The sequence below is a fragment of the Amborella trichopoda genome, chromosome 1 (assembly GCF_054954075.1).
Source record: "Amborella trichopoda isolate Santa Cruz 75 chromosome 1, AtrichopodaSantaCruz75HAP2 v2.0, whole genome shotgun sequence".
Lineage (NCBI taxonomy): Eukaryota > Viridiplantae > Streptophyta > Magnoliopsida > Amborellales > Amborellaceae > Amborella > Amborella trichopoda.
Window position 1 is genome coordinate 9,723,587 of NC_142336.1, and position 23,422 is coordinate 9,747,008.

The window sequence follows — 23,422 nt, forward strand, 5'->3', positions numbered from 1 at the left end:
GTTTGGGATACCCTAAGGACACTCACAAAGTTTCATCACATTATGATAAGTTTTGATATAATCACAACGAAACTTGATTCTCAAATCTAGTTCATGTCATGTTGAAAATAGACCCTACAACTACAACCCTATTATTTGTATCTCAAAACAATACTAGACCACCACCATTAGATCCAGGACGGTAAAAAAACCCCTGTGACTAACTTTGGACGCAATTAGACCCTCCATGACCATTCTAGGGCCTAAATTATCATAAAATGGTGGGTTTCACACTATCGCGCAGCCTCAACGAATCAGTTTCCATTTATGGAAAATGTGTCTTCTCGTTTCGGGATGATTTTTCAAATAGTTGTATCTTGCTCGTTTTGAGTCCAATTAAGTTCAAATTTGAACACGAGCTAGACCTTGACGATCCGATTATTTTCATATAAGGCGCGCATCTTGGCGTGTCCAGAAATGAGAGATTTTCTAGAGAGAAGATGTGCTTAGAAATATGAAAATTCATAAAAAAACATCAAATTCTTTGGAAGGCCACAACTTAAGATCCCGTTATCAGATCATCATAAATACAGGTCTGTTACGACCATGCTACAAAGAGCTATAGCTTGGTATAAGTTTTGCGTGCAATCGGAAGCCAGATGATCCAGATTTCAAGGTTAAAGAAATGCATACTTCTTTGTTGTGTGCGTAGAGCATGGGTACAAGAATGCACTACAGAGCGCAGGTAGGAAAAAAAACGAGACTAAGATGGTAGAGGCAGAGAAGGGAGTCAGACCCATCCTAGGCCCGGGTCTGTGACTTTAGCCAAGAAAAAATGAGAGAAAAAGAAGTGCAGAAAGGAGGGAAAAGGGGCACGCACAGGCCTGCCCTGAGCTCGTGCAGGGAAGAGAGAGAGAAAAGAGTGAGAAAGAACGAAGAGAGAAGAGCGGAGATAGAGTAGACTTATGGTGTGTATGTGCCTAGGTGTACCCCCATGAGTCTCATTGAATGCGCATGAGAGAGAAAGGGTCCAAATTGAGGTGTAAGGGGTGGTGTACGAGATGAGGTGTAAGGTATTGTGGTCTAAGGGGTAGTGATGGTATACGAAATGGACTAGGGTGGAGTAGGGAATGGTTTATCGTGTATGGTGGGCTAGGGTTGTTTCTCTCTCTAACAAATGTTTCTCTCTCCTCTCCCTTTAGTCTTGAACTTGTGAGCAAAGCAAAGAGAATAAACTAAGCTTCATTCCAAAATGCTCATGTACAGTAATAATTAAAAGACAAAATTTCAAGACCCAAAGACAAAATTTCAAGACCCTAATACAAGTGACATGGGTTTCCTTATATAGAGCAAGCACTAAATAGGGGTGGAATGCTCAAAAGTACCCCAAATTGTCAAAAAGTACACAATTAATGAATTAAAATAATCATCCTGTATGTCAACTAAATGACCAAACTACCTCTAAGCACTTTTCAATAAATGACAAAACCATTCCTCCATGAGGGGCCTCTTGCCATTACTAGTCTTCGGAAGCTTTTTCGGACACCTATGATGGCAATTTGGGCAATCAAATGTCCTGGAATCCATTGTACTCTTGTAAACATTTCAATACCCTTTGATTGTATTGAAACAAATTTTTTAAGAAGAACCCAAAATCCGACCAAGTCCATAAATTTTACAATTCTTCATCCATCAATGTGAGTTGATTTGTGATGTTCCAAGCCTTCATTTTCATCACAACTTGGAGAGGACACTATCACAATCATTTTGCGATAATTTTCTTCCGTTTTGACATGGAATTGAGCATTTTCAAATTTGGGAGGTCGCTGAAAAATGGGATTCCGGCGACGCACTTGTACCATGCTCTAAGTGTACACCTCTGCCCGTGCTCTATAGCGCACTCTCGTACCCGTGCTCTACGTACACACCTCTAGCCATGTTCTGTAGCGCGCTCTGTAGCGCACTCTTGTACATGCACTCTACACACACACCTCTACTCGCACACCTCTACGCACGCCCTGCAGTGCACTCTTGTACCCACACTCTACGTGCACACCTCTACTAGCACTCTGTGACGCATTCTTGTACTCGCACTCTCATACCTGTGCTCCCTACAACGCATGCACACCTGCACTTAGCTCGGTACACCTTCACCCATGCTCAACTCTGCGTACCTCCACCCACGCCTAATCCTACATACTTCCTATACATTCAATTCATCTACAACAATCTCTTCTCCCGTGCCTACTTCAACATCCATCCACGCCCTTGCATTTCTACCTGAACGTTCAATCCATATAACCTTCATTAACATCCTCTCATTACCTCACTACTTCACACCCATGCTTAGCCATCCACATTTGTCAATTTATCCTCTCTTTTTGTTGATTGCTTCTTTCACTGCTCAAAACGCTTAACCCGGGGAGGTTTTAAGATAGTATTTTAGAGTCTTAATTCTGGGATTGCTGCTCTAACTACCTTCTCGTACAGTGAATTGTGGTCGTAAGAGACATCGCTCCTCTAGTACCCATTTTACTCGAGTTGTAGTCTTCCTGAGTCAGTCATCTTTAGAACTCTGATTCTCTTGCTATTTTGACTACCCAGTCATATAGTGTTCAGGCTATGAGAGACTTTCTTCTTCCATTTCTAAACCATCTAGAGCCACTCATTCGCTAAAATAAAGGTACGTTCAAGAGTAGCATACTGTTCACGAGCTTCTTTGGTAGTTATTGAAACAAGAATACGAGACGAGGTGTTGACGTTTAAGAGGGAGACGTATCCAAACCAAGTTGTTGGACAGTCGGAGGGCTTTTATGAATTGATCTAAGAGGGCGTTTGCCCGGGGCTTATCCCACGAACGCAACTACGGTGAGGTAGGTGCACTAGTCCATCTTTTCACCATATTTCAAAATCCGCTCACAAAGTTGGACACTGCCTATCCGCAAGGATGACACACGAGATAGCGCAAGCAACCCACGTGAGGCCACGCAGTTGTCCGAGAGGGGGTCTTGACCCAAGGTCCGACCAAAAATAATGGGAACCGTCATGAGCCATCTCATTAAATGGGTCACAAATGTTCGTCCACTTCGGAATCGGAGTTGGTAAGTTTCAACCCCTAGCACATCCTGTGATGCGCAATTCCCAAAGAAAATCTTTCGACTTCCAACTGGTAAAGTTTGGAGCTCAATGAACCCTTCTTGATCCCTCATTATATGCCTTGTCGCTCATGAATCCACAATCCACCTAGTAAATTGTAAGTGAGCAACAAGCACTTAAATGGAAAAATTTACATAGCTAGGGAAATTAGTTCGTACATTCTTAGGTTCAGGACATTCTTGTGCATAGTGGCCCCTATTGTCGCAATTGTAGTAAGTTATTTCAGAATTGTCCCTCATGTGCCTCCCACGTCTATGCCTACCCTTTTTCTTTTACTCAACCTCTTGCTTAGGTTGCTCTTTCCTTTGAGGTGCCCCATTCCTTGACTTACCTCTAAGTTTATGGTCTCAAGGCTTTCTTTATTGGGATACTAGAGCGGTTCCAACTCAAGAGATGAGCTAAACTCAGCATCTATATCAAGGTGATGGGAAAGCTGGCAAAAAGTTGTTACAGCTTTATTGTGCAACATTAATGACAATATTTTCTTAGGATTTTGGAAGAGATCTAACCAATCCGAGCATTTGTTGCTCGTGATTGAATTTGTTTCCAACTGCTTTGAGGTCATGTATCATTTGATACATTTTTTTTACGTGATATGCCATCGACACATTTGGAGGTATTTTGTATGTCTCAAAAGTCATAGATAAGGCTCATAATAGAGCATCAGAAATGCCAAGATACTTCTGTTGACGCGCATCCTACATGGCCTTAGCTGTGGTCAATCCCTCGAATTCACGAATGAGGTCATCAATCATAACACTTAACAAATAAAACAAGTGATATGGGCTGCATTATCCCATGTCTCATATTCACAGAGAAGTTCATCTATGAAACCTTGTTCAGGTTTTTATTTATTGGTAGTTAGGTGTTCAAGAGTAGTACATTGCTCATTTAGAAGGTATTTCATTTTCCTATGCCACATAGGAAAATTGCTCCCACTCAACTTTTTGCCTTTAGTGAGATCCGCGATCACATTTTTGGAAGTTATTCTAAATTCAAAATAAAAAAATTGCACATATTAATATGGATGTCTGATGGTTTGTTTAATTTATGATTGCACTTAGATTATCATTTTTACGTTTGTTAATTATTTAGTTACTTGAAAATACTTGGTTCTTAAAAGTCTTGATATGAAAATTTCGGATGGCCACATTTAGTTCTTCTTTGTACTCAATACCAAGTTTCTATCTTAGATCCAGCATCTCAAATACCTTACAATTTACAAGCAGTGAACCCTCCTTGATTCACTCCCACAAAAAGAATTATATGCAGCCTTCAAACGCCAAAAAAAAATGAGTAGCCATGCATGGCTTAGCATATGATGCCTATAAAATTAGGTAGCCATGACGCTCATGGTCTAGGAGGCATCAACTTGCATAACCCATACATAAAGCTGGCAACTCTTCCATGCGTAAGGCCTTCGTGACTATAAGGTCGATACATAAGGTTACATAGTGCACATGCTCAAGGTTTTAATATAACCATCATGTGTACTTTGAAAAATCATAGACTAACCATAATCAAACCTTTAAAAAACTAAGGCGGAAAAGATAATGAAGGCACAATCGAGAATACGATTCCACGATGGATTTGATACCAATGTTCGAATAACTAGTCCAATAGAAGAAGCGGAAGCAAAATAAACAACCTAGAACCGAGTATCATATATGCGTGATCACCAACAAATTTTTGGTGGAGATGGATAAATGACTTGCTTAGGCAAGTTCGACAAGTACTAGAGTTATCGAAATCAGTTTTACACAGCAAATCTGGAGTGAGGTGGAAGCTCACGAATACTCCATCAAATGTTATATGAGGAGCATCCCGAGCTCGACTCTCACTCACAACTCTATCTCTTAAAACTCAAATGGAAGAGGGATTGTATTATCTCTCTCTCTCTCTCTCACTCATTTTCTCTCTTTCTTAAGACGAGCTCTCTCACTTTTCTCGTGTGTTGTTGTATGCATAGAGTTCCACCCCTCCCTTTTTTATAGTAGGACAAAGACCCCCTCATTCATGTGGGAGTAACCCTCTCATGAATTGGCACCTTAATGGTGTATAGTGAATGCCATTCATAGGGGGGGTAACTACCTCATGATGAGGTCAAACTCTTCCCACCTCTCTCTCACGAAGTAATGTAAGTTAAATCATGAAGGGAGTGTGGTCTACTTGGATGTGCCCTCACACTAATGACGAATCCTCATGTCTATAAAATCTAATATGTTAGATAATTTATTGTAGATAAAAGGTAAGAGATACGTGTAATAAATAGTGGTGGGACACTCACCTAGACTGAACATGGCCATGCCAAGACCAGCATCGGCTAATATTGATATGGAATTATGCAATATCTTTGGCATTTTAATGTTCCACCTGTAATATCAAAACAATCAATTATTTTATGGCAAGGCATATTTAACCCAATTCAGAATTATCCACAAAAAGACCATTTATCTTTTGTACCTAGAGGTTACAATCATTTTTGTCCTTTAAATTTCAAAATGGGCAGTTGTAAGAGTGTCATTGAATAGACACAAAGTTTCAAAAACAAAATCTTGGATTTCATTACTCACCCCAAATCATCCAATTTGACACCTAATGAATGGAAATGATTGTGATCTCCATATACCAAAGACAAATGATGGGTTTTCGATGAGTTGGCCAACTCATATGTACATATGCGGCTCCCCAATAAAACTCATGTTACATGATTTTTTTTCTAATTGTTTTTTTTGTAGATTCATGATCTAGGCCAAGATGATCATATGTATGAAATGAAAAATAAAATTGAAAGTTAAAAATATAATTTTTTAGTATTTTTTTATACATTGTCCATATCTTATTTATGGACAATATACTCTAGATAGCATCTATCTTTAGGATGGACGTTTGTAAGTCGGTGGTCTCTTGCGCCTGCTGAGTCATGAAACAATTTTTCAAAAATAATGATCTCTTTATAGACAATCCCTAAAATTACTTGAAAGATTTCTTTGTATACTTACTTTTCAAGCATTCTAAAAGTGTTTATCAGGAGATTTGTTAGCAATATCTTCATAAACTTCACTACATGAATCACTGATTCTCTGTGTTTCTTTTTTCTCAAAACCTAAGCTGCTCGCGTAAGATCAAATCTAAGATGGCTGATACCCTAAGATATCCTTATTCTAAGGTATTGTTATCAAAAAGGAAAATAATATATGATATATTGACCAAATGAAATTCTATAAAAGCTTATTCAAATGGACCAATGTGTTCCCTTTTTTTCTTTTTGTTTTCTTGAGATAATTGTCTCTTTTGCTATGTGAACGCCCGTTGATCCTTTCACAATTTCATTGCTGCCCACCAAAAGAAAAAACTGAAAGGGAAGGTATCTATTCTACATGCTTTATAGTAAAAGGAAAATTGTTTCATGCGGGCTAGACCACATTCCTAATTATGCGGTCAAGAAAGTGTAAAGCATCCATCTTAAAGATGGATGCAAGTAGGTGTTCCATCTAAAAACAAGTGTAATTAACAGTCCAAATATTTTTTAAAATAATTATTATTTCTAGTTTTCATTTTTTTTTTATATTCATGATCTCTATGTTAAGGATTATATATTCTCTAAAATTTAAGATTAAATTATATTTAAAAAATATATTTATTACCATGCTTGCATTTCTACAATATGTGGGCTGACAGCATAAAAATTATGTCCATAGTAATATATTAAAAAAAGAAGGGAAGAGGACCACCTGCAGGCAATGAGCCCCCAAACTAGGCCCAAAACACTAGCATAAGTATTGGGGTTCCTTATAACCTTGGACAACACCAAAAAGAAGATATTTATCATCTTTATAATAGAGCAAGTGGCTTCCCCTTCATCTTTACTGTCTTTTGAAGACCCCTCTTCATCTTCTCTTTCTCTTGATTGCATCTCTTCATCTCCTCCTTCCAAATCACCTTTACAACTCACAACTAAGTCAAAACATGAGGCCAAAAACAGATCATAATTTTTGTAAAAGAAAAGAACGAAAGGTGCTAGTATTTGTCTTTTGGCTAAGATATATTCAAAGATAAAAATTAAATTTGCATTTTTATAACGATAAAAGCGCATAAGAATCCTTATTCCCTCTAATTGGTTTCTTTTTGAGCTAATTCAAATCTTAATCTCGAAATCTAACGGTCAGAATGGAAGGGCTCCAGAAATTTGTTTGGTTTTTGTATTTATTTTGTAAGTTTTTTCAATGTGAGTTGGTTTTGTGAGTTAGTCCTTTACTCACTAGAATGACGACCTAATTGCGTGACTAGGTTGGAAGAGTTCCATGGAATCCTCCTACTTGCAAATGTGTTCATTTGCATGAGAGAAATAGCAAAATATGGTGACGTGTGCGAGTGACTGGTGAAATGATAATTTTTTTGAAATTTATGTATATTCATCCAACCACCCATGTTGATATGTAAGGGACAATAATGATTATGATTTTTATATACAAAATTTTTTTACAATCTCATATATATATATATAAGTCTTTCCAACGTTTATAGGCGAAAATTAACAGTGATTTCTCCTATACTCATCATTGTCCAAAATTTATTGCACGGTCACGAATGTTTGGTAGTATTGCATTTTTCATTTTTTTTTCTACAACTCGCAAATATCTAAAATTTGGATTGTATGTACATCTTAGTGAGACGCACCTAATAAAAATATGAAAAAAATAATTCGCAACATATAAATTGACCAAAATACCTCTGCAAAGTTTTGATGGTATTTTGGTCAATTTATATTATGTAAATTATTTTTTTATATATTTATTAGATTAGCCTATTTTTGATGAATAGACGCTCTGAACTTCAGATCATTTCAATTTATAAAAATAAATAAAAATTGAAACATTACCATACCATTGTGATCATGTGATGAACTTTGGATGGTGATGAGGGTAACCGAAATCACGGTTCATTTTCGCCTATAAGCGTTTTGTTGTATCTTCCTATATATATATATATATATATATATATATATATAGTCACTTATGTACGCCCATACGCGAATAGCCCAGATTGAATTTGGGCCATTCTGTGGCCGATCTAATGCTCATAGATATCCGATAGTATTTAAATTTTAATTCTTTTTTTATAAATCTAAATCACTTGAAATTTTACGTGTGCTCTTCTCATCATGTTGTACCTAATAAAAATATAAAAAATAATAACTCACAAAAACAATGATAAAAATAACCCCTGAAATATTTCAGGGGTATTTTGGTCTATTTATTTCATGTAAAAAAATGTTTTGATATTTTTCATACATTCGCCTATTTTTTAAAAATATATGCCTAAAATTTCAAATGATTTGGATATGTAGAAAAAAAATTAAAATTCAAATACTATCGAATATCTGTGATCATCAAATTGTTTATTGTAGCAGTACGCACCTGGGCGCACAAAATCATTTTCCATATATATATATATATATATATAAGGCAAAGTGAAGGGGTGGATACATGTCTTGAAAATGAGAAGGAACAGTAATTCTATAGGGTTGTAGGAGATATTCCCATGTTTAAGGGAAGATAAAGAAAACGGATCCAAGTATTAATTTTTAGGGAAGAGAGAGAGTAGACTTCTACACACTAATTAACATGTACATATTTTAGAATAGAGATAGTTAGATTCATGCGAAGAAATTTTAAGAAATGAGTAATATAAAATATAGGTTAAGAAAATCATCTAGAAGATTTTGTTGGTTATGAAAATCATTAAATAGAGAGTACGTGGGGAAAAGAAAATGCATCCATACACCACATTATTAAGGCAGAATTAAAGGATGGATACATATTGCAAAAATAAAAAAAAATATTGTAATTCTATAAAGAGGGTTGTGGGTAGACACATGTCGCAAAAATCATAAAGGATCTTAATTCTATAAGGTTGTAGGAGAGATTTACCAAAAATATAAGATAAGGAAAACACATCCATGTACTAATTTTAGGGAAGAGAGAACATATCCATGCACTAATTTTAGCATATACATGTTTTAGAATAGATATAGTTAGATTCATGCCAAGAACTTTAAAGAAATAAGTGATATAAAATACAGGTTAAGAAAATTATCTAGAAGATTTAGTTGGTTATGAAAATCATTAAAATAGAGAGTACATGGGGGAGAGAGAATACATCCATATACTACATTATTAAGCCAGAATTAAAGGATATACACATGTCGTAAAAATAAAAAAATATCTTAATTCTACAGGGTTGTGGGTTGACACATGTCACAAAAAAAGCATCTTAATTCTATAGGGGTTGTAAGAGAGATTCCCATAAAAGGGACGATAAAGAATACACATCCATATACTAATTTTAGGGAAGACAGAGAACACATCCGTGCACTAATTTTAGTGCATACATATTTTAGAATAGAGATGGTTAGATTCATACCAAAAAATTTTAAAGAATGAACGATAAAAATTATAGGTTAAGAAAATTATGTAGAAGATTTAGTTAGTTATGAAAATCATTAAAAGAGAGAGAGTATGTAGGGAGAGAGAATGAATCCACACACTAACTTTAAGGAAGAGAGAGAGTACACAACAACCTTTATGTATTTTATGAAAAGAGAGAATCAAGGGGATAGATTCTCATCTTCAAGAGGATATATGTATTTTATGAAGAGAGAGAATCAAGGGAATAGATTCTCATCTTCGAGAGGATGTATGTATTTTATGAAGAGAGAGAATTAAGGGGATAGATTCTTATCTTCAAGAGGGAGAGAGAAACTTAGGATGCCATCTTTTAGGGAGAGAGAGAAGTGGAGAGGACATTGAATGAGAGAGTGGGTGGGGAGGGAGATAGACACTACGTGGGGAGAGAAATTAGAGAGATAGATTGTGATAAGATATTTAATAACTCCTCTTATATATTAATGCACTAATTGTTGGTTATCTATATACTTTAGACAGAGGTAAAGGACGTACAACAAATTATTTTACCTCCTAATTTAATAGAGGTAGATATGTGCGTGCTAAAAGATTTTCTCTCAACGATTTTTCATAATAACTCCCCTTATCTATTAATACAATATTTATTAGTTATCTATATCTTGAAGAACAATTAATTTTGTTTTGAGTTATCATCTCCTTCCATAATAATTATAGACCTGCATATAAACTATATATATAGGGATTTTATTATCTCTCCTCTATCCACAAACTCCCTCTCTCCTCTCATTTTTACTCTTTCTCTCCCCTCCTCAATGTAGTAAATCTCTTTCAATGATCTCTCTTACGCTCTTAGATCTTTTACTTATTTTTAATTAATAAATATGCATGCACACTATTTTTATGGAGCTTTTATTCATGATTTCTCTCTATGTATCTTCTTTATATCCAAATATACTACATTATTGTAAATCAATGAGATAGACTTAAGAGAGAGAGAGGTAGAAAATCTAGTAGAGAGATCATTGAAGATTTTTCTAGGTGAACATCTAGTGATTCTTTCCAATTATAAATAAAGATGATATCTTGCTTGATCTTATGTATATAACTAAATATAGTGAATTACTGAAAAATAATGCAAGTGAGAGAGAAGATTATCCATGCAAAGAGTAAATTTTGACGAATGCCTTGAAAGAAATAAATAATTTTTTTTTTTGATAATATACGAAACTTATAGGGCAAGTAGCTATGCCTTTCATTATGTGTGTATAGTGAAGCATAAATGGAGATAAGAGAACACAAGAATTCTAGAAAGATATCGTGTCCCTTCACTCATATATGTCTGTAGATTTACATACAGTTTAACTATTGTCTTTAATATCATTTGTTACTTATTTTATTATTTTATATTATTTGAATATAATTTCTCGTATTAGGTTTTTTTTTTTTTTTACATTAGTTTTTTATTGTTCTCTATATTCATATTTTTCTAATTATATTACTTTGTGCATGTACTCTGGCCAGTCTATAAAGCTCAACTATCATTTTCATCTTTTGAGACAAGTTGTATATTTCCTTAATTTTAAATGGTAATACTTCATGTGCATAATATAACAAGATTTAGAGTAAGATTATACTGGGAAACCTTGTTACTTGAAGATAAGTAGTCAATTTGAATTTCACAATCACCTCACTATATGTTTTTCTTGTTCACAATCTTATTTTGAGAATATTTTCTTTAGAGTGCCAGATATGAAAACTCATATGAATTTCAGGTTCCAAAAATTTTATTTATATTATACTTTTCATTTGATGGTTAATATTGTCATCACATGTAAAAACTCTTATAAGCTAATAAAATTTTGAAAAGACTGTATAAATACTAATGTTTCATCAACAACGGATAAGATTTGATAACTCTTGTTTTTTTAGGTAGTTACATTTCATTTGATTATGAATTTCAAATTTTTATGAAAATTTTATGAGTTTTTTTACATTTCGTTTTGGTATATGAAAACTACTAAATAATTTAAAAATACCCAATCAGTTTCTAATATTTAAAATTTAGAATTTAGAATTTAATTTTTGAAATAATTTTTAATTCTTTATTTTCTATTAGCAATTAAATAAATATTAATAATTATATTTTGCTCATTAAAAATATTGGACTTAAATTCTTTCTTTCATTTTTTTTGAAAATTTTAAGTGAGTACTTTTATGCTTAAAAAATAGTTTAATTTTCTTATTTTTATATTTTATATTTTATATTTTATATTTTTATTCTCCTTTACTTTCCCATATTTTTAAACTTTTTTAAAAATATAATTTATAAAATAAAAAGTTAGTTTTAAAATCTTTCATAAAATCTTTCATATTTTTAATTTATAAATTAAAATGATTTCAATTTTTCATGAGACATTAACATATTTTTTAAGTATATTCATAATATAAAATAGTTTATTCTTGGATAAGTTCTTTTTCCCTATAAGAGTAGTTTTTCAACTGTTTTTATCATAAAGTTCTAAACTTATAAAGTTTCCATATGACCCATTTAAGCCAATTTTTCTTTTTAATAAACAAAACAAAAATCAGGATCATATTAAACTATTTTTTAACGCAAAAAAAAAAAAAAAAAGAGGTTTTATGGCTGGTTTTAAAAAGTTTATAACAAATGATAATTACAAAAAAAAAAAAGTTTTTGTATTTTTTACTATCTAACATCAAACTATTGTCTAATAGAACTCTAACATCAACTATTGCCTAATAAATCTCTCTCTCTCTCATCAGAGAGAAAAGTAAACAACCTCCATACCTGAACTTTGAGCATCCACCGGAGAAACTTCTGAACCCATTGATACTGTAATTTGGGGACCCTTTACCATCTTGGCCTTCAATTCAAATAGAAACAGCAAAAGTGTATACCATACCAAACCTTGCAAAACCACAATCTGAATCAAAAGACCATTACTCTCCACCCCATACATGGCACTCAATAATGGTATCCCTATAATTAAAGTATTAGGCAAAGTAGAGATAGAAAAGAGGGTTATCACCCCATCCAAGCTCCCCCAACTACTGAAACTGCCCCACAAAACCAGCAGAAAAAGAATCAACAGTTTTTGCAACGTGTCCGCAAGTATGAATCTGAGGTTCATTTTGTAAGGATTGATGGAGCAGATGATTCGCAGTGAGAGAAAGGGGGTTGCAAAAATGGCTACAAATCTGTTGATTCCGGAGCACTGATCAGGGGTGAAAATTCTCCACCATTTTACAGAGCCATAGGCTAAGAACATGGCCACATAAAGGGGCACCATGGCCGTAAAAATGTCGTAGAAAGCTGATGCAGAAATCATTTTACTTGACCAGAAAACACAGTTGGTTTAGGATATTGGGCTCAATTCTACTCCGCTGCTTCTTTTATAGCAGTTGGACCCCTAAAGTGTGGGAGGTCGTGCCTCCTCTCTTTCTTTTCTCATCCTATTCGCTATAATTCTCTCTCTCTCTCTCTCTCAGCCGATGGAGCTTACTAAATAATCCAATCCAGCCAAGATAAGAATAAGTTATTATGCTGACACCACTAAAATGCAGTTAAGTCACCTATGATGGTTTGTCCAATTTTATATATTTTAAATTTTGAAAAGGTTTCTATACTTCCACTGCAGCCAATTAGATCAAGTGAGCCATAGGCTGGTTGATCTAGATCTAGTGTTTGAAAGAATTTGATTTTTAATTTTTCTACAAATTATATGATTATGCAATTTGGTATGTGATATCATCTCAAAAGAGCGCATATAAAAACAATATAAAAAATAGGATGCGGTTTGTATTGAGCCGAAGCTCTAAACAATCAAGGTAAAGCGTACCTTCAAATTAAGTAAAAATATTTGGTTTCAATAGTGGAAGTCTTTGTGATACACTTAAAATATATTTTTTATCTTTAATTTTAAAATTCAAAGCTTCAAAAATAGTGTAGATCGGCAGATCTATGAAAAATTAAAAATCTTGAAAATTGACGGTCCAAAAATGAGTTCCGGATACACTATTTTCAAAACTTGAAATCCATTATTTTCTCATGTCCATGCATCGTGATATCAAGATGATCTATTTGAGGATATTTTGGCATCAAAACAACATCTTTTAGTGAAATTTTTGAGGTGGGCTCTAATTTGATTGTTTAGAGCCCCGGCTCTATATAAACTTTTTCCTTAAAAATAAATTTTTGATAAAATATAATGATCAAAATACCGCCTACAACTATCAAGATATTTTGGTCGTTTTATTCTATTGAGAATATTGTTTTTATAATTTTTTACATGTGGGATTGTGAGAGAGGAGTGGTTGCCCAAATTTGGTGTCAAAATAGTTTGCAAAAATAAATTAAAAATAAAATAGTGTAAAGACATGCCATTGTGATTGGGGTCATCTCAGGCGTCCATTCATAATGTACGGTTGGATAGATAGAAGCATATAAGTTTTACGCAGTAGGAGAAGCATTGAAACAATATGGGATTTTCTTATGTGGGTGATTTTGGATATCATCATATCCAAAAAATTGGTGCGGTGAGTACCATGCCCTCAAAGTGATATCAGAGCGCATGGTTGAGTACAAGGCTAGTGTTTGTGCATTCGGTAGAAAAAAAGCATATGACAAAGTATGTTAGCGTTTTATTTGAGGTGAAAAAATAATTTATTTGGCAAATTATGATGAATTAATAAAGTTATCCATTAGATGTTGGCATGGTTCATATCATAATGGATATTGTTGGATATGATGATATCTAAAATCACCCACATAGGAAATCCCTTATTATGTAGGATTGAGATTGATGTTGATAAGTTTCTTAAAAGAAATAGAAATCGAAAAAGATAAGACCCTTGGATATATCTCTTGATTTTTTAATATATATAACATCCATTTATAGGAAGTTTCTTATTTATTATGGATTTCTAACCTTTTATATATGGGATGAAAAATGAAAGAATATGTGTGCTCTATTTGGATGACCATAAGGGAAATATGGCTTCTCTAGAGAAAGAGGCAAGGTCTCCCCTTAGAGAGAAGATAACTTCCTATGGAGAAGAGAGCTTCTTATGGAGAGAAGCCTTGCGATGGTGCCTCATGTAGGAGAGGCTGTTTTTTTTAGAGAGTGATTACGTTGGAGATTTTGGGTGCTTTCCCTTTTTAGTTAGAGAAAGACTCGGTTGTCCTCAATGTTCTCGTCCTGGACAGTAGTCTAGCTATGGAATAGAGATAAGAGATCGACAGTAGTGCCTGTCGGGAGAGCAGGTCTAAAACGGTTTGCTCGATTGGGTTTTGTACAGGATTAGAAAGGTAACTATTTATCCCATAATCTATTATGTAACTTTTATTTATATAGATTTTAGTTTTTCGTGCCCGTGGATGTAGTCATATCTGTAACAAACCACGTAAATTCTGGTGTTCTTTTTTTTTATATTTCTTTTATGCTTTGCCTTTCTTGCTTGTTGTCAATTCTATTTTTTCGGTACTTTATTTGAAGAAAAATAACTCATATAGTTTAGAGCTTCCACACACAAAAGTGACTTGCCCCGCCCTTAAAATCTAGATCTTGGGCCACAGATGTGGCTGCCAAGCTTGATGACCATGGCTCAAGGGCAAGGGCCGGGCCAAGCCTGGCCCCTTCAGCCCAGTTCGGGCAGGGCTAAGACCGGCCATGTAACAACTAGGGCCAGGCTAGGGTCAAAGCTACATAGCTAGTATGGAAATGTAAAATGTAACAACTAAATGATTTATTTACATAACATAAAAGGAACAATTTGGAGAATACAAGTAGAAAAGATTGCCTTCGGTTAGAGCTCTCTTGGCAGTACGTGCAACCATGCATATACTATAAGCCAAAATGCCGTCACAATTTTAGGGCACGCCCCAAAAATTCAATCTGAGTTCCCAAATGTTGGATTCTTTAATCCGAACTGTTCCTTTGAAACTGGCACAATAAGATCTGAACCACCAATCTAAACTAAGTTCCATGTGTCTGGACATCTTGGCACCCTTGTGTCGTTCCAAGTCTCGCTCACGTTTGAGCAGCTTATTCCATGTAACCATCTTAGTCCCACCGTCTCTCTCTCTTAGATGCCAAGCAATACGTAGTAGGCCAATGTTATTGGCAAGGAAACCAGCATTCCAAAAACGACCCTACATTGAAACAAGATGCCATCAAAATCCTTCAAATATTACGTAAAAGCTTCAACTTTCTTAATATACAATACGGAAAATTGTTTATACTTCCTTGCTATATATATCTTATATACTTCCCCATCTCCTAGCTGCATAATTTGAATGGATGGTTGAGATGACTCCAATCATAATGTCAAACTTTTATATAGTTTTATTTTTAATTTTTTTTTTACAAAATATTTTGACACCAACTTTGGGGCGTCCAGTCTTCTCTTAAACTCGCACCTACAAAAAGTATGAAAAAATACTCCAATAAAATATAATGTCCAAAATACCTTTAAAATTTTTAGAGGTATTTTGGCTTTTTTTCAAAAATATATTTTTTTTAATATTTTCTTTAAATGCACACCATTGACATGATGACACATATCAAATTTCAGATTATTATGACTGTATAAAATTTTTTTAAAAAAATAGCCGTAAACATCAGATATATATCACACAGACAATGGCTCACTTGTGACATTTTGAGGCAAGTTACCGCAGCCATCCATTTAAATTAGACACCTAGATAGGAGGGGCAGTATGAAAGATATATACAACAGAAAAATACACAAAATTTTACAATGAACAAAAAGGTTAGCGGTGCTCACATGGTACTTAAAATATCTGGGTAAACATTATACTCTTTAGCGTAAACAAATGGAGTGATTGCTTGGGAAAGAGCAGCCTGCACTTCATCTCATTGATTAAGCACTTACAAAGAAGATGGATAAACTATTAATTAGATAAACAAGCACTATATAATCTACACTAAAATTATCTCATGGAAAACATGGAGAATTACTTTTATGGGCATTATATGCCGAGAGAGAGGGAGGGAGAGAGACCTTACTTCCAGAAACCACATGATTTTTTGTTTTTACAACTAAGTAGTTTGCCCCTGTCGCATTAGAGTCCATATTTATACAAATAACCCTTTTTTATTGGAAATATATATAATGAGATTATTTATTTTTGGTACAAGGTGATCACATCTATTGTTGATGGTTAGATGTGAAATTGGGTGGTTGGTATTGTGTCATTGACTTGGCACATTATCTGAAACAAAAAGTTTTAAATACTATGACACACTTCAATCAATTAAATGTAATATCTAATGGCTAAAAATTGAGACCTCTTTGTACCAAAAAATAAATGGTCACAGAGTACATAATCCCTTTCTCATTTGGCAGATGAGTAATTTGTAAAGTAACATGTGGACTTCATAACACTTCGGCCCTTGCTTAAATGAAGTGAGCGAGATCAGATTAGCAAGTTCAGGACATAATACTTCGGCACATAAAGTAAGTAAAAGAATCATAAATCTTTCAGTTTTGGTACATAAATCAGAGTGAAGAAATCGGATATGTAGAGATGATATAGTATAAGATTATGATTTGCCGTTATTGTATGAATACATTAAAGCCATTGAAAAATAATTTCATGTCCTTAGATACTATCATTAGAGTAATACTTGAAAAATTTTTGTCTAAACTTTTAACAAATACAAGAACACTGTTTACTCTCCATGTCATAGATTAATTGAGAATATACAATTAAAAAACAACAACAATACTAAACACAATAGCTACATTAGCAAATAACAAGAACTATAACCTAAAATAGGATTATTGTCTGAAACAATAATGAAAAAAACCATCAATATAGGAATGCAGTTAACTGCAACACAAAAAACCAAATATTAAATAGTGGTCCATTCAAATTGCAATATTGTATGCTTTGTATACCGATGAAATAGAAAATAATAAAAGGTAAAATTAATCAAACTTCTATATGTAAAATGAAAGCAATGAAATGCTTAAGCAAATCTAAAAATTTGAATCTCAGCCTAAGTTCCTAACTTCTTAAATATTTAGTTGTAACTGAGTGATGGGTTTTAGACAAAACATATATATTTTTCATTGGGTTATTCTTATTCTAACTCTACCTATTATTTTGAGATATACGATTGTTTTGATAGATTGATTTTGAGAAATATTGCTTTTATTGTTTTAGAACACTTGTTTTAAGGGAACATATTGTTAAATCAATATTTTTAATTTGCATCCACTTTAATGGTACTAATCTCTAAACCAAAATTCAATGATATTAATCATGAAGACATAAAGTAATAGACAATAAGTTTCCTTGAAATGTTTATATCGTTTCTATTAAAAGAATATGATTTTTTTTAAAGATCTTTTGAAATACTCGGAGTTCATAACATATTTAAAATAAAAAAAATCAAAATAAAATAAAAATAAAAAAAACAACAAGAGTTTTTGAAAAAATCATATATTTTTGGTCCATTGGTCAATTCCGGATTTGGTATCAAATGTAGGTTTAATTTTTAGCTTTCTTTATGTTTTAAAATATTTACATGAATAAATAAAATTGGCAGAAAACGCTTGAATCTTGGCCAAGTTGATTAACAAAAGATATTTAAAAAGCAGGTAGCCATGACCACCGGGCCATACCTGAACAATTGCTACATGTAGCAACTTGCCCCTAAGACCAACTGCTAAAGAGCAGGCAGCCATGACCGCCGGGCCGAGGAGAAATCTCACAACCATGGCTAGGGTAGCCCTACGCTTTCCGCATGCTATTATTTTGTTTTGGGATGCCATGAAAAGACCTGCAAGCACAAACACAAGATCAAGATTGTCTCATTGTGTTTTTAGATCTAGGAGCTTAAACTGATCTAAAGCCAAGTACTTCAATTTCATTATTTGATCACACATCTATATTGTGAATTACCAACTTAAATCTCATATGCTAGTTTATATATTGTAGATTAATGGTAAAAGATATGTCTAAATAAACAGTGGTGTGACTCTCACCTAGACTGAACATGGCCATGCCAAGACCAGCATCAGCCAATATTGATATGGAATTTTGAACTATCTTTGGCATATGAATGTTCCACCTGAAATATCAAAACAATCCATCATTTTATGGCAGGGATTATTTAACTCAATTTGGGATTGTCTACAAAGAGATCATTTTCTTTTGTACATGGAAGTCATAATCATTATTGTCCCCTAAATTTCAAAATAGGTAGTTGTAAGAATATCATTGAATAGACACAAAGTTTAAAAAAAAAATTGTCAAACTTTATGACTCACCCCAAACCAATGATTGTGATCTCCATGTACAAAAGATAAAGCATGAGATTTCTATGAGTTGGCCGATTCATATGTACATATGTGGCCTCCCACTAAAATTCATTTTAGATGAATTTTTTCTAATTTTTTTTTTTTTTTTGTAGATTCATCATCTAGGCCAAGCTGATCATAAATATGAAAAGAATAATAAAATTTTAAAATTAAAAATATAAAATTTTAGTATCTTTTTATGCACCATCCATATCTTATTTATGAACAATATACTTTAGATAAGGTCCATCTTTAGGATGGACGTGTGTAAGTCAATGGGATGTTGCGCCACTGACTCATGAAACAATTTTTCAAATATAAATGGTCTCCTTGTAAGTAAGCCCTTTAACTCTTTGAAAGACTTCTATGTATACTTACTTTTCGACCATTCTAGAAGTGTTTATTGGGAGATTTGTTAGCCATATCTTCATAAACTTTACTACATGAGTCACTGATTCTCTTTGTTTTCTTTTAGTCAAAACCTAAGCTGCTCGCGTAAGATCAATTCTAAGATGGCTGATACCCTAAGATATCCTTATTCTAAACCAAGGTATTCTTATCAAAAAGGAAAATAAAGGAAAAGAATATATGCTATATTGAGCCAGTCAAATTCTATAAAAACTTATTCAAATAGTCCATTGTGTTCTTTTTTTTCTTTTCTTTTTTTTCATATTTTCTCTTGAGATATTTCTCTCTTTTGAGACGTGAACGCCCATTGATCCTTTCAAAATTTCATTGCTGCCCACCAAATGAAAAAACTGAAAAGGACTACATGCTTTATAGTAAAATATTAAAAAAGAATTGACGAGGACCACCTGCAGGCAATGAGCCCCCAAACTAGGCCCAAAACACTGGCATAAGTATTGGGGTTCTTTATAACCTTGGACAACACCAAAAAGAAGAGATGTATCATCTTTACACTAGAGCAAGTGGCTTCCCCTTCATCTTCACTGTCTTTTGAAGGCGCCTCTTCATCTTCTATTTCTTTTGAATGCATTTCTCCATCTCCTTCCAAATCACCTTTACAGCTCACAACTAAGTCGAAACATGAACCCAAAAAAAAAAATGCCAATTTCTATAAAAGAGAAGAACGAAAAAGGTGCTAGTCTTTGTTTTTTAGCTAAGTAAGATATATTTAAAGATGAATATTAAATTTGCATTTTTATATAAAAAAGCATGATACCCGAATTCTTTTTTTTTTTTTTTTTGGTGAATACGAATTCATTTTTAAATTACAAAAGAATCCTTATTCCATATAATTTGTTTATTTTCGAGCTATGTCAAATCTTAATCTCAAAATCTAAGGGTCAGAATGGAAGGGCTCCATGTATTTGGACTTGTATTACTTTTGCAAGTTTTTTCAATGTGGTTTTGTTTTGTGAGTTAGCTCTTTGCCCACTAGAACGGCGCCCTAATTGTGTGATGAGGTTGGAAGAGTTTCTAGGATTCCTCCTGCATGCAAATGTGTTCATTTACATGAGAGAAGGAGAGAGAGCAAAGCGAAAATATAAAAAAGAATATTTGACGTGCACGAAAGAGATGAGAAAAATGACATTTAATAATGGGAATGATTGCGATGCGCAAAAGGTAAATCGTCTTTCTATATTCAATCTATTATATAATTTAATATTTATTTATATTTATTTTATTAATGTAATATATATATATATATATATAAAAAACTCTTAAAAACTTATATATATATATAACTCTTAAAAACGTCTATATGAAAAATTGAATAGTGTTTCGTCTTGCGGCAGTTTTCCCTTAAAAATTGATACGGATCTACGAGAACCGTAGCGTTGCCTATATTTTTTTGCATGAAAAAATACCGCAACGGACCTACTATGTTCGTTACAGTCTGAGAAACTCTGATAGCGCCAAACCTATAGGTGAAAATACTGTTCATTTTTTCCCATAGGCGTTGCACAGTGGCTATATATATATATATATATATATATATATATATATATATATATATATATATATATATATATGGAAAAAGATGTTGTGCACCCAGGTACATACTGCTACAGTAAACGTGCAACGTCCAGATTGAATATGAGCTGATCTGACGATCACAGATGTCTAAGATATATATATATACATAATTATAAATATATATATATATATATAGAGGAAGAGACTACGTAACGTATGAAAAAGTCAGACGGCGTGGTTAAAACGACCGTCATAGACCTAGCATGTCCGTGACGGTAGTGTCATGAACTTGAAAATCACGTAGAATCGTCACGGACGGTATGTTATATGTTGCGGGTCCGTTCAATAAACCGCCACAAACATAGCAAGTCCTGGCAGGGCGAAATACTATTCATTTTCAACTATAGCCATTTTTTTTATTTTTCTCTCTCTCTTAATAGTATATATATATATATATATATATATATATATATATATATATGTAAAAATTTTATATAAGGTTGCAACTTTAAAATGTAGAACTACGGATGCACCTCAAAAATCCATTGGAGAAAGTTGTTTTAATGTTGAAAAACCTTATAATTGATCACCTAAACATCTTGATGTATGATTATGGCAAAAAAAAAAGATTTTGAGTCTCAAAAATACTGCATCTTACAATACATTATCTAGACTGTCTATTTTCAACATTTTCATATGTTTATAGATCTACTTGATTTTAACCATTTTTAAAGTTTAAAATTTTATAATTAGATAAAAAATTAGATTTTGAGATAATCCTAAGAATATTTTATATCAAAATTATAGGTTATGATAAAATTTGAAAGTGTGCCTTAATTGGATTGTTTAAGGTTACAACTTTTTGGAAACTACAACCCCTCTCTATATATATATATATATATATATATATATATATATATATATATGAAAACATATAAAAAGGAAGATAAATCTCTCTTGCTCTCTCATATGGGACTAGATTAAACTACTGTCTCTCTCACATATGGGACTAAGATCAAACGTGCAATCCTCTCTCTCTCTCTCTCTCTCTCTCTCTCTCTCTCATGAGAAAGAAAAAGTAAAGAAGCTCCATACCTGAACTTTGAGCATGCACCGGAGAAACGTCTGAACCCACTTGAGAACCCATTGACACTGGAATCTGGGGACCCATTTCTATCTTGGCCTTCAATTCAAATAGAAACAGCAAAAGTGTATACCACACCAAACCTTGCAAAACCACAATCTGAACCAAAAGACCATTAATCTCTACCCCATACATGGCCCTCAACAATGGAATCCCAATAATTAAAGTATTAGGCAAAGTAGAGATAGAAAACAGAGTTATAACCCAATCCAAGCTACCCCAACTACTGAAGCTGCCCCACAAAACCAACACAAAAAGAATCAACAGTTTTTGCAGTGTGTCGGCAAGTATGAATTTGAGGTTCATTTGGTAAGGATTGATGGAGGAGATGATTTGTAGTGAAAGAAATGGGATTGCAAAAATGGCTACAAATCTGTTGATTACAGAGCACTGATCAGTGGTGAAAATTCGCCACCATTTTACAGAGCCGTAGGCTAAGAACATGGCCACATAAAGGGGCACCATGGCAGTAAAAACATCGTAGAAAGCTGATGCTGTAATCATTTTAGTTGACCAGGAAACACAGTTGGTTTAGGATATTGGGTTCAATTCTACTCTGCTGCTTCTTATATAGAAGTTGAGCACCTAAAGTGTAGGGAGTTGGTGTTTCCTTTCTTATTTTTTTTAAATACTGGGTTGATATGTTTGCAATGTGTTGTTTTTTTGGGCTTCTTTTCTTTTCTCATCGTATTTGCTCTCTCTCTATGTCACTCACTAAATAATACAAGATAAGCATGAGGAAGACAATGTCTTGGGAAGTTATATAAGTTTAGAATATTATGCTTACACTAGTCATGTGCCACTAAAATGTAGTTAAGCCACCTATGATGGTTTCTCCAATTTCTTTACTTATTTTAAATTTGAGAAACTTTCTATGCTTTCTCTACTGCATAGAAGATATATGCCTTCCTCCCATCCGACTGTCTAATTTAGATCAAGTGAGTTACTGACCTTTTGATCTAAATAAGACGCTTTAGAGTATTTTGTTTTTAATTTTATCTACAAATTATATGAATATAAAATTTGTATGTTCCATCATCTCAATGGGAAGCATCTAAAAAAAAAAATTTGATAAAATATAATGAATAAAATACCCCTTGAAACTTTCAGGGGTATTTTGATCATTTTATCTTGCTGAAAAAAAAAAACTTTACAAGTGAAACTTTAAGAAAATGGATGCTCAAAATTTGATGTCAAAATAATTTCTAAATAAAAAATAAAAAAAAAACAGTATAGAAACTTGATATTGTTATTGAAACTATCTTAACCGTCCATTTAGAATGTACGGTTGGACAAGGGAGCATATAAGTTTTATGCAGTGGGAGAAACAATGAAAAGATTGCCCTTTAAATTTACGCCTAAGCTTCAAGCAAGAGTACAAGGCTGGGTCCTACATGTCTCCATTTATCTCTCCCTCTCTCTC

The 23,422-nt window shown here is 33.4% G+C and overlaps 1 protein-coding gene across 1 annotated transcript in view; it reads right to left on the bottom strand.

The window, feature by feature from the left end:
* The window catches only part of LOC18442791 (auxin efflux carrier component 1), a 38,355-nt gene extending 15,627 nt beyond the window's left edge, over positions 1–22,728 (bottom strand). Inside the window, exons 1-8 of the mRNA XM_020672587.2 lie at positions 21,951–22,728; positions 19,730–19,949; positions 18,600–18,685; positions 18,237–18,394; positions 15,460–15,735; positions 12,373–12,934; positions 6,870–7,077; positions 5,423–5,508 (exon numbers count right to left, since the gene is read on the bottom strand). Of these exons, the coding sequence (XP_020528246.2) occupies positions 5,423–5,508; positions 6,870–7,077; positions 12,373–12,934; positions 15,460–15,735; positions 18,237–18,394; positions 18,600–18,685; positions 19,730–19,949; positions 21,951–22,503 (2,149 nt within the window). The 5' untranslated portion in view covers positions 22,504–22,728. The remainder of the gene's footprint in view (positions 1–5,422; positions 5,509–6,869; positions 7,078–12,372; positions 12,935–15,459; positions 15,736–18,236; positions 18,395–18,599; positions 18,686–19,729; positions 19,950–21,950) is intronic.
* Between the last annotated feature and the right edge of the window lie 694 nt (positions 22,729–23,422).